Raw genomic sequence first — 13,096 nt, forward strand, 5'->3', positions numbered from 1 at the left:
TTTAATCCATTTTAGAATAAAGCTGTAAAGTAACAAAATGTGTAAAAAGTCAAGGAGTCTATACTTTCCGAATGCACTGAATATGCCAAGTTGTTTGTGGTTGTATGTCAATTCACTTTTTGAAAATCAATGCTTGAGATATTGGCCCCACACAAGGAAAACAGTAACAACTCTAGAAATAACAATATATTAGTTATAACGAGGCTAAGAGCCTTAATTACTTCCCATCAGCTCCTTCCTCTATAAAAACAAAGGAAGTTCCTCAGGAGTGGAGTTCAGCACTTTGGGCACAGAGATCCTTTTGTCTTTTCTAAGGCGAGTTTTAATTTCCTGTCTGTTTTTTTTAGATATAAGGGAAACATGCAGTGTATAAATGTGTTACTGTGTGTAAATTAACAGTAATTCACCATACAGTCTGACAAGATGGCCTTGAGAAATGTAAAACATTTTGTAGAATAGAATAACTAGAAAAGATAAAGTAAACACAAACAGCAACATTCACACGACAGATACAAATGCTTACAAGGTGTACAGGATAAATGTAAGTCACACAAATATTTTTATATTTTTAAACCCGTACTGATGCCGGTACAATACTGTTAGCGACTCTTGGGTTTAATAGGTAAAGACCCAAGTCTACACCCTTATGGCAGTATTGTATATGGATGTTCAGTGGGTGTGTTAACGTCAGATCGAACATGTAATTACCCCTCTTAAGTGTGCTATTCCTTTATACAGTTAGCTAGCTAAAGTTAACAGTAGCTGATAAGTAATCTTGACAAGTGACATGGACAATTAAAGAGCAGGTTGTCAAAGAGTCTTGTACATTTTTGGGGTTAAAATATTTGATTTTGTATATTTCTATGGTGGCCTTGAATCCGTCTTCATACTAATCGACATAAGCATACATGGGCTAACGTTAGCTAGCTAGCGAAATAATCAAATAGCTATCTAATTTAAATACAGGTTATTGACACGATTATACTATTACGTGTGGACTTTTACTTTGAATTTTTGTCGAAATTCCGTGATCCGGAAGTACTTTTTTAGTGTTGCGGAATTTCAGACGATTAAAATAACACAGCTCGCTAGCTACTCATCTTGCATTATCTAAACATGTCTAAAATACAGTTGTTGAGAGTTTTTCTCTATGATAGATTAACAGCTGCCGCTGAGGAGATATTCGAGGTCGTTGAAAAAACCATAGCAGAGAATCAGGAGGAAGTTGTCCGCCTACAGAGGCTACTCGACATTGTTCTTCAACCTGAGATAAAGCAAGGCAGAGCAGGTTTGTTACTCATTGCTTATGTCAAACTTACTTAACCTTCATTTTATGAAACACAAGGAGCAATGTCAAAGAGAGTTATGTTTGAGAGGACGTGTACCTGTAGTATGTAGGTGTAAATGTCATAATGCAGTGTTTCCCCTATATTCATTTAGCAGTGGTGGCCCACCCCAGCTAAATTTTTGCCACTGCTGCAAAAAATATATTTGATACATACTCACTCACCGGCCAGTTTATTTTGTACACCCATCTAGTACCAGGTCAACCAGCTTTTTCTTGTTTTTAGCTGATAGGAGTGGAACCTGTGGTTGTCTGCTGCAATAGCCCATCCATTCTGCACACCACTGTGGTACTGCATCGTTATTTGCCTGTTTGTGGCCCGCCTGTTAGCTTGCATGATTCTTGCTATTCTCTTTCGACCTCTCCCATCAATGAACCGTTTTCACCAATAGGACTGCTGTTGACTGGATGCTTTTTTGTTTGTCGCTCGGTTGTCGTGGGCGAAAAGCCCAGGAGGGTGGCCTTTCTGAGACCATAGATCCCATTCTAGCCTTCAGTCGAACAGTAACTGAACACCTCGATGTCTGTCTGCGTTATACAGGAAGACACAGCCATGTGACTGACTGTCTGTAGAAGCAAACGGGGTGGAAGTCTACAGGAACAGCTAGCTTGTCATTGCACTAACGTTAGCAGCAATGCATCCCTCCAACCTAGCCATCATATCCAATTTTATTTGTCATATACGCCGAATACAACAGGTGTAGGAGGTGTAAACTTTACCGTGAAATGCTTACTTACGAGCCCGAGTGTACAGGGGTACGAGTTAGTTGAGTTAATATGTATGTATGTAGTTAGGGGTAAAAGTGACTCGGCAATCAGGATAGATAATAAACAGAGTAGCAGCAGAGTATGTGAAAGTGTTTCTACACTACCGTTCAAAAGTTTGGTGTCACTTAGAAATGTCCTTGTTTTTGAAAGAAAAGCCCATTTTTTTGTCCATTTAAAATAACATCAAATTGATCAGAAATAGAGTGTAGACATTGTAAATGACTATTGTAGCTGGAAACGGCTGATATCTACATAGGCAGAGGCCTGTTATAAGCAACCATCACTCCTGTGTTCTAATGGCAGCGCAAACAGGCTCTAGCCAAAATAGAAAGAGGAGTGGGAGGCCCCGGTGCACAACTGAGCAAGAGGACAAGTACATTAGTGTCTAGTTTGAGAAACAGACGCCTCACAAGTCCTCAACTGGCAGCTTCATTAAATAGTACACTCAAAACTCCAGTCTCAACGCCAACAGTGAACACCAGGATATTGGCCTTCTAGACAGTTCCTCTGTCCAGTGTCTGTGTTCTTTTGCCCATCTTAATATTTTATTTTTTATTGGCCAGTCTGAGATATGGATTTTTCTTTGCAACTCTGCCTAGATGGCCAGCATTGCCTCTTCACTGTTGACGTTGAGACTGGTGTTTTGCGCACCCGGGCTTCCCACTCCTTTTTATATTCTGGATAGCGCCAGTTTGTGCTGTTCTGTGAAGGGAATAGGTCACAGCATTGTACCAGATCTTCAGTTTCTTGGAAATTTCTTGCATGGAATAGCCTTCATTTCTCAGAACAAGAATAGACGGACGAGTAATCAAACCCACAAATGCTGATGCTCCAGATACTCAACTCGTCTAAAGAAGGACAGTTTTATTGCTTCTTTTATCATGACAACAGTTTTCAGCTGTGCTAACATAACACTTTTGCAATTTTCTAATGATCAATTAGCCTTTTAAAATGCTAAACTTGGATTAGCTAACACAACGTGCCATTGGAACACAGGAGTGATGGTTGCTGATAATGGGCCTCTGTTCGCCTATATATATTAAATATATTATTATTAGATATATTAAAATCTGCCTGTTTTCAGCTACAATAGTCATTTACAATATTACGAATGTCTACACTGTATTTCTGATCAATTTGATGTTATTTTAATGGACAACAAAATTTGCTTTTCTTTCAGAAACAAGGACATTTCTAAGTGACCCCAAACTTTTGAACGGTAGTGTATGTGTGATTGTGTGTGCTGTCAATATCCATGTGTGTGTGGGCAGAGTCCAGTGAGTGTGCATAGAGCCAGTGCAAGAGAGTCACTGCTGAAAAAATCTTAGGATAAACCTTGGCATAATGTCAGCACTGATTTTCATTCTTTCTCCTTTACCCCAGACCTCCAGCAGCTCTGTCTCTCTGTCTCTGAAGTAGAGATTCCCCCGGAGCAGCAGCACTGTGAGCAGGAGTGGAGCCCCAGTCTGAGGCATGAGGACCCCGAGTCCACACAGATTAAAGAGGAACGCGGGGCCAGTCAGGAGGAAGAGCAGCCTCAAGGGCTTGAGGCTCACACTAAAGACTCCATATTCACTCCTGCTTATGATGAGGACCCAACTCAACCCTCACATCCCTATCAAGCCCAAAAGGAAGGAAACAGAGAGAGAGACACTCTACCCAGCACTACAACTGAACAGATCAAAACAGAACCTGATGGAGAGGACTACGGAGAATCAGGACCAACCAGTGTCTTTCAGCCCCTCTCTGCAGTAAATCCAGACTGTTCTGCAGCTCCGAGTGAAAACTGTGAAAGTGACAGTGGGATGGAGACTGGCGGGCCTCCGTCAGGTTTCAAGTCAGTCAAATCACAGAGAATAAAGATGGTAAAATTACAAAGCTCCCTTATAAACACTAAGGATAACAAATCCACACCATTGTTCCACCTGAAATCACCTAGGCAAGGTCATGCTACTCCTGGTTGTTGTAAGGTGTGTGGCAAGTATTTTCATTACATGGGCTTATTATTTAAACATGTTCAAACTCACACAAACGATAAAGAATCACTTTGTGGAGTGTGTGGAAAGCATATGGCGTCAACAGAAAGTATGAAAGATCACCTCCAAACTCACATTGCAGCTAGGTATTGTTGTCATGTTTGTAGTAAATGGTTCACCTTAAACAGCAATCTGATCGTGCACATGAGAAGCCACACAGGGGAAAAAACGTGTCACTGCCCTGTTTGTGGCAAAGGATTCAGCACCAGCGGCGATCTGAAGAAACACATCCGGATTCACACAGGGGAGAAGCCGTTTCGCTGCCCTGATTGTGGCAAAGCATTCAATCAGAGTGGAAATCTGAAATATCATAGAAAGTCCCACACAGGGGAGAAATGATATTGTTGCAGTTGTTGTGACAGATGTTTCAGGATTTACACACATCTTAAAAGTAGACAAGGACTCACGGGGGAGACAAGTAAATGCAATGATTGATGATATGCTCAAGTGGGCCGATTCATATCATGAAGACTTCTGGAAATTATATTTTCTTCATCCAAGGATTGTATGTTTTAATCACTTTCCCACTCTACATTTACAAGTGCATTTATTCAGTACATTGGCCATGTTGCACCCATGGCTGTGCCCCTGCCCAGTCATGTGAAATCTGTAGATTAGGGCCTAATGAATTTTATTTCAATTGACTGATTTCCTTATATGAACTGTAACTCAGCAAAATCTTTGAAATTGTTGCATGTTGCATTTATATATATTTATTATTATTATATATTTTTTTCAGTATATCTGCATACATGTATAATACTTAAATGCTCATGTGTGACATGTAGTATTAAAATGTTTATTACAAATATGTCCCTTATATGTTAACAGTATGTGTTAACATATATGTTACGGGATTTCAGTGATCCTTGTAGTCATGGTAATAAAACAGTAGAACAAACTACACTAAACACTCAACTTAAATGTAATCCTATTCATTTCATTGTTTTTCTTTCATCACTTCTCAATTCAGCCATTTTACTGTTTTACACCGTTCCCTCTTGTCCCTTTTGTTGCATCCAGGAAGTGCGTCATGACAGCATCTGCAGAGGGAAAGCAACAAATATAAAATAAAGAGCACATAGAACAGTTATGGGTTGTGTTTGGGGTCATGAAATGATCCAATTCAGTTTAATTTAAAAATCCTTGAACATGAATGCCCTATTTGCAATGATTGATTTGTAAATTAAAGGTTAGTTAACTTTTTTTACGCCTGAGTCAGTCGGATGGTTCCTTACCCTGAAAGTAGTCCATGGGCCGGGAGAAACTATTTTCCATTACTTAGAGTTGTTTAAATAACCACTGGCAACTTGAGGGGATTTGGCCACAAACTTTGAACTTTGACTAATTGCCCCCATATTTTTGTTTGTTAGCAATCTGACTATAAGGTGTAAAACAGCAAATTCCCTTTAACATCCTACAATGTATTTAATTGAAATTGACCCCAACCATGTTATGGTGGATGCATTTTTAATGGGATACTGCAAGATTATGAGATTTAGGTAGTTTTTTGACTTACCCAGAGTCAGATGAACTCATTAAAAAATGTATGCCTCTGTGTGCAGTTTAGAGATGATTGAAGTTAGCATATCATTAGCTTAGCAAAATTGCTGGAAGTCTCCTGGTATAGTAGCTAGCAGATCACAATGTTGTATGTCTCAATGGTGCTGCCCATGCGCTCATAGATGCCTTGAGACCGATACATTATATATACAAAATGTATATGGGCACCTGTTCAAATTAGTGGATTTGGCTATTTCAGCCACACTTGTTGCTGACAGGTGTATAAAATTGAGCACACCGCCATGCAATCTCCATAGACAAACATTGTCAGTAGAATGGCCTTACTGAAGAGCTCAGTGACTTTCAACGTAGCCCCGTCATAGGATGCCACCTTTCCAACAAATCAGTTTGTCAAATTTCTGCCCAGCTAGAACTGCTCTGGTCAACTGTAAGTGCTGTTATTGTGAATTGGAAACGTCTATGAGCAACCACGGTTCATCCGCGAAGTGGTGGGCCACACAAGTTCGCAGAATGAGAACGCCGAGTGCTGAAGCGCGTAAAAGTTGTCTGTCCTCGGTTGCAATACTCACTACCGAGATCAAAACTGCCTCTGGAAGCAACATCAGCAAAATAACTGTTTGTCGGGAGCTTCATGAAATGGGTTTCCATGGCCGAGCAGCCGCACACAAGCCTAAGATCATCATGCACAATGCCAAGCGTCGGCTGGACATTGGACTCTGGAGCAGTGGAAACGCGTTCTCTGAAGTGATGAATCATGCTTCACCATCTGGCAGTCCGATGGACGAATCTGGGTTTGGCGGATGCCAGGAGAACGCTACCTGCCCCGAATGCATAGTGCCAACTGTAAAGTTTGGTGGAGGAGGAATAATGTTATGGGGCTGTTTTTCATGGTTCGGGCTAGGCCCCTTCGTTCCAGTGAAGGGAAATCTTAATGCTACAGAATACAATGACATTCTGATGATACTCTGATTCCAACTTTGTGGCAACAGTTTGGGGAAGACGCTTTCCTGTTTCAGCATGACAATGCCGCCGTGCACAAAGCGAGCTCCATACAGAAATGGTTTGTCGAGATCGGTGTGGAAGAACTTGACTGGCCTGCACAGAGCCTTACCTCAGCTCCATCGAACACCTTTGGGATGAATTGGAATGCCGACTGTGAGCCAGACCTAATAGCCCAACAACAGTGCTCGACCAAACTAATGCTTTTGTGGCTGAATGGAAGCATGTCCCCACAAAAATGTTCCAACATCTCGTGGAAAGCCTTCCCAGAAGAGTTGAGGCTGTTATAGCAGCAAAGGAGGGACCAACTCCATTTTAATGCATTTGATTTTGGAATGAGATGTTTGACGTGCAGGTGTCCACATACGTTTGGTTATGTACTGTATCTCCAAAACAACACCTGTTATCCTTATACTAGCATTCTGAGTTGGAGACCTCCAAAGAAGTGACAATTCTATTAAGCCTGAGAAAGCTACTCCCTGACCCCCAAGGCCCCTCCTAGCCATGATCTCGGCAAAACGGAGCTGCTCTTCCTCCTGGGATGGCCGCTCCAATACGTCTCCATCACGGTTGACAACTCCGCCATCCAGACATTATTTGGGACAGTAACATTTGAGCCTGGGTTAATTTCAATCTACAAAACATAAATAATTCACTCAGATGCTGTAAAAGACTAGAAAGTACTGTAAGTACAGTAACAACACATCCTCTGTATTTAAAATAGTTCTATTAGCTAATACATTGACTTGTATTTAAAAAATATGTTCTCATTATTTATCTTAATTTCAGATGATGTAAAAGATAACGATCGTGTACTACGTTTCAAGAAAAAAGAATACACATGTAACCGATGTGAAATGGCTAGCTAGTTAGTGGGGTGCTCGCTAATAGTGTTTCAATCGGTGTGTGCAGATGGTCCCTGGTTCGAGTCGAGGAGAGGAATGGAAGCTATACTGTTACACACATAGGGCCTCCCGAGTGACGCAGCGGTCTAAGGCTCAGCTAGAGGCGTCACTACAGACCCTGGTTCGATCCTGGGCTGTATCACACCGGTCGTGATCAGGAGTCCCATTTTATTTTTATTTAACTTGGCAAGTCAGTTAAGAACAAATTCTTATTTACAATGACGGCCTAGGAACAGTGGGTTAACTGCCTTGTTCAGTTGTAAGAGCAACAGATTTTTACCTTGTCAGCTCGGGGATTCAATCTAGCAACCTTTCGGTTCCTGGCCCAACACTCTAACCACATTTTACCCAGTGTCCTCCGGGTTAAGGGAGGGTTTAGCCGGGGGAGCTTCACTTGGCGCATCGCGCTCTAGCGACTCCTTCTGGCGGGCCATGCACCTACTGGCTGACCCCGGTCATCAGTTGAATGGTGTTTACTCCAACACATTGGTGCAGCTGGCCTCTGGGTTAAGGCAGGGTTTGGCCGGGGGAAGCAGGCGGGTGTTAAGTAGCGCGGTTAGGTTGTTTTATCTTTTAAATAGGTAAATGAGCCATAAACCAGCTAACAGTAAGCCAGCTAACGTTAGCCGCTAAGCTAATAGCTACCCTATAGGCTTGACAGGCTAGCTTTAGCGCAGTTAGCTTAACATATACAGTTTTCTCTAGAAATACAACTCTGTAATACATAACACTTGGGTGGGGAGATGTCAGTCCCTAGACCATGTAAGCGGAATAGAAAATAAACCACAATATTACCTCAGAGGAGCTATAAATCAATCATTTCAAACCAGAAAATTATCTGCCTCAATGTTTTCTTATGTTATTCTGTGGGCTAGCCTTGTATAGCTGCAAACCCAGTCATCTCTATGTCAAGATCGCTAACCGTTTTCACTCAAATCAATTTACACATTTCAACTTCACAATTTCAACATACAAGGTAAGTGTCACTCAGATAACCATTTACACTCTAATATTTTATGTAGATTATGTGCTTGTCTCCACCCCATGCCTGTTTATGAGAACACAGAAAAAATAAATGGGAGAAGAAACGGTTTTAGTTGTCACAGGCGTCTTCTTCGAGTGTTGTTGAGGGGAGGGGAGATGCCTGTGCCCCCTGCTGTGGGCAACAGGCATAAGGAATTCCCAATGGAAAACCTTGGAGATCTCAAGGATTTCAACCATATACAGTCATTGATTACAACAACCAGTTGTAATATGATAATATTACCTGTTTTAAGCCCAACATTTTTAAGGGGTGGTTGCCTGTTTTGCCTGTTTTGGATTAATACGTGACACATTGCAAACGTGATAAATTGCAAACAATGTAAAAAATAATATCATTGAGTTAATAAAGCTGCATACAAACATGGTATCTTTTCTTTTTTTTTTGAGCAAGACTGCTTCAAAATGTTGGCGTTTCAGCCTAGCTCAGTGCTTTCTGTGGTGGTGGGGCAAGCCAGCAGAAAATACAGAGCATTGCGCTGTGATTGACTCAGTGTTCTGTCACTCACAGGGACACGACGTCGCCGCAAAGTCTAAGAGGTGACCTCGATAATTCTAGCCCTTTGGCTGCTGCCATAGAGTTACATTAGAAGTGCTCATCCAAGAAGGCTTAAGGTCATTGTCCACAGATAAAATTACGTCAAATCACATTATATCTACAGTAGCTTTGGTTGAACGAATCATGTCAACATCATACTTTCAAACTCTTAGCTAGCAGTCCTCATCATGAATCAAATTGACAATCTACTGGCAAATCCTTTTTAATCCTTGTCATATGAAGAGAAATAATGAAGAGAAATGATAGATGTGTAGGTGCTCATCATCCATTGCACATAAACATTACACAACATGTTGGAAATCGCCAATTCAACGAGTGGTTTGGAAGGAATCAGTGACAGTGGCTGTGTGGTCCCAAATCTGGGATTAAGGAGCTCTTTTCCAAGTTTAAAATGATAAACATTCAACATTGGCAATGCTGTCAATGAAGCATGATTTGTGCCGCATTCAAAACAACTTAACTCGGAACTGCAAAAACATGACTTCGGTGAGGTCAAGACAACTGGGAAGTCAGGAATAAACGAGCTCCGACTGGGAAATACGTTTTGAACTTTCATCCAACTCAGAATTTTAAATCCAGCCTCCAGTTGTTTTGAAAGCACCATGAATCCAGAGAATGCCAGACTTTGATGACAACATTTGCCCATGAAGGACCGCCACACCACCTTCCTGTTCAAGTGATCACAGCACAACAAGGTGAGTCCAACAATGTATTGTTTGCTGCTGCATAAATTATGTAATATGTCAGGGAGATATGTATACTGTAGCTAAGAAAGTAATACTAAGTGTATGTTGTGTAGCACGCTGTTAGTAGTCCATGTGCCTCACCCTAATAATTTGGTCTATTTACTCCTCTTAATTTCACCTATTGTTCTGACTTGGTGGTGCACATGTAGCCTATAAGCTGTTTTAGAGAAATATTATCATATACTTTAAGAGCTTAAATTGTCTGCTTATATGCCCCCTTTATTTATCCTACAGTTCTGACTTGGTGTACAGGGAGAACACTGTAAGAAAGGTCCATGTTCGAAATTCTGTCGCTGTACATTTCAAAAGTGCTAACCAAATAGTTATATTGACTAACATTAAGTCCGTCCGAGCTCGCTTATTAATGTCTTAATCAAAATGATGGATCGCCTCTTATCCGCTTGTCGTCCCCTTATGCCATAGTTTGTACATCTCAATTGTCATTAGAAACCACATGTGTTTAAGCAAGACAGCCATATCAGCTATGTTTTTTTTATACAAAGGCAGTAAATAAGGTTGAATGAACTGTTTTGCTGCCAGACAAGGCTCCGCTGATAGCCAGGTGTAGCAGTGGTAAGATGTTGGGACTGCTGTTGTGGCAGTTTATGTAGGCCCTAATAGTGTGTGGGCACTGTTTGTCATCATTATAGTGCAATTCATGTATTGTTTAGTGTTGTGTTGTGGCTTTGCTGGCATTTTTTTTTTGTTGCCCCATCAAGGTTTACAGTCTAAAATCACCAGTGGCAACATCAATATCTTAGCCATGTTTTATAAAAACAAGGTGATTCCACAACCTAATGTACAACCACAACAACAGTGTACGAAAATAAACATTCATACTTAGATAGGTTTCTGTTGGTTTTCAAAGATGTGTACATCACAAATGATAAACCTACAATAGTCTACGCATTCTCAATCTAATCTCAAAATGAGATGGCAAGTATCATCGACAGTAGATACAGGAAACAGCAAAGTAGTCATACGGTTGCCTAACACTAAATGCAGTTAGAAAATAATTCACCACTAAGTGTGAAATTGATGTATTGTTTTTAAATATATGCCATGTAAAGAAAATGCATTTAACTAAAAACAAACTAATATTCTCAGTACATGCATGCTATTATTGTTTGTATGGGGTTGTGGAATTTATATATAGTAGGCTATTGAAATATAAAACTATATATTTTTAAAAGTATGTCACGTTTAAATATGGGTTTTAAATAAATTAACATATATTTCAAAATATATGTCATGTTCTTTGATATATAAATCCACATATGGCCATGTTTTCTGAATGGATTTTCTCAATGACAGATTAACAGCTGCTGCTGAGGAGATATTATCTGCAGTAAATCCAGACTGTTCTGCAGCTCAGAGTGAAAACAATGAAAGTGACAATGACATGGAGAATGGAGGGCCCGTGTCAGGTTTTAAACCAGTCAAATCAAAGAGAACAAATATGGTAAAAGGACAAAGGTCCCGTATCAATACTAAGGGATAACATCCACACAGTTGACCCAGGCAAATCATGCTAATCCCTGTTGTTGTAAAGTGTGTGGCACGTATGTTCATCACACGGGCTCATTGATTTAACATGTTCAAACCCGGATAATTAACAGATATGTGGTCTGTGTGGAAAACATACAAAGTCCACGGAAATGATTAAAGATACTCACAATGCAGATAGCTTTTGTTGTCATGTTTATGGTAAATGGTTCAGCAAGAAGGGTAAACTGATACACATGAGAACCCACATAGGGGAAACATATTTTGCCTGCCCTTAAATCAGAATGGAGATCTGAAAATACACATGAGGACCCACACAGGGGTAAAGCCATATTGTTTGTGGCAAAACGTTCATTCGGAGTTGACATCTACAAATGCATATGAGGATTCACACAGGGGAGAAATCATTTAATTGTCGTCATTGTGCCAAGGATTCAACCAGAATGGAAATCTAAAAACACACATGAGGATTCACACAGGAAAGACATTTTATCTCTGTCATTTTTGTGGCAAAACATTTAATCAGAGTGGAACTCTGAGCTATCACAGAATGATCCACACAGGGAGAGATAATATAATTACAGTCGTTGTGGCAAAAGTTGCAGCTCCAGCAACGATCTAAAAATGTGCATACAAATTCACACATAGGATAATCTAGGCTGTTACTGTCCTGATTGTGGCACAGACTTCAATCCGATTGAGCGTCGAAAGATACACATGAGGAAACAATATCATTGAGGCAGCTCTATTGGGCTGGCCTGGGTTGAAACGTCACGTCATCGGGTGAAATCGGGAGGGAGGAGCGCCCATCTCAAATGAAACATTAATCTGCGCTGCTCGGTCATTTATGTCAACAAGTCAGGATGGTGCATCTTCCAGAAACATACATATATTTTCCATAAAACACATGTTTATATTTTCAAACTAGTTTTCATATACAGATAAAGCGTTTTTATATAAAGCAATCATTTTTGCAGGTGAAAACACAGATTCCTACTCATCACTCCACGTGCTTCATTACGTCTCTTGTTTTGAGCCGACTTCGCCGTCGGCCAGAGCAGGGCATCGGGAGGGAGCCCAGTTCCTAAACTAAGGTTAAAATGTATCACCAGATTCAAATTGATCCCACAGGGGTAACCCGGGACAGATAAACTAACCCCCCATTGCAGCCCTAATGACGGATGTTTCAGGAATGACACAAATCTAAAACGTACGATTCGTGTAAAATGAACATTCTGTTTTATCCACAACAGAATACATGTTGATAAACGTATTAATTGAAGTGTCTTTACCTGTTCTCTTGTCTCTCTTGCGACACTGTTCCGTTATCAGTCTTATCTTCTGATGCTAGAAAGCTTATATACAAAACGATCCTCTGATGAGCTAGATAAAAGTGCAATAGTAAACATTCAAAATGTTTGACCGTTTAATCAGCAATAAATATAATTGGTTCCATATTGCAAATGTCCATAAGTGTATTGAACGAAGTATGTCAGTATAGTCCAAGTTTTATATGGTGAATAGCATTGTATACCACACCCAGGACGGCTTAAATATCCTGGTCTTTTGTGGCTCAGTTGGTTGACCATGGCGCTTGTAACACCAATGGTCTTGGGTTCGATTCCCGCTGGGGCAACTCATGGGGAAATGATATGCACGTGTGATTG

General features: G+C 40.5%; 1 protein-coding gene across 2 annotated transcripts; it reads left to right on the forward strand.

Moving 5' to 3' along the window:
* Nucleotides 1–1,054: 1,054 nt before the first annotated feature.
* Nucleotides 1,055–5,162, forward strand: LOC135509522 (zinc finger and SCAN domain-containing protein 2-like). Of its 2 annotated transcripts, XM_064930258.1 has the most exons (3): nucleotides 1,055–1,288; nucleotides 3,294–3,332; nucleotides 3,497–5,162. In XM_064930258.1, the coding sequence occupies exons 1-3, from the start codon at nucleotides 1,117–1,119 to the stop codon at nucleotides 4,486–4,488; spliced, it is 1,203 nt and encodes a 400-aa protein (XP_064786330.1). In that variant the 5' UTR covers nucleotides 1,055–1,116; the 3' UTR covers nucleotides 4,489–5,162. The 2 variants fall into 2 exon arrangements, with proteins under 2 accessions (XP_064786330.1, XP_064786331.1); XM_064930259.1 differs by lacking the exon at nucleotides 3,294–3,332 and having other exon boundaries at nucleotides 3,497–5,161.
* Nucleotides 5,163–13,096: the final 7,934 nt, after the last annotated feature.

This window comes from Oncorhynchus masou, chromosome 22, assembly GCF_036934945.1.
Source record: "Oncorhynchus masou masou isolate Uvic2021 chromosome 22, UVic_Omas_1.1, whole genome shotgun sequence".
Lineage (NCBI taxonomy): Eukaryota > Metazoa > Chordata > Actinopteri > Salmoniformes > Salmonidae > Oncorhynchus > Oncorhynchus masou.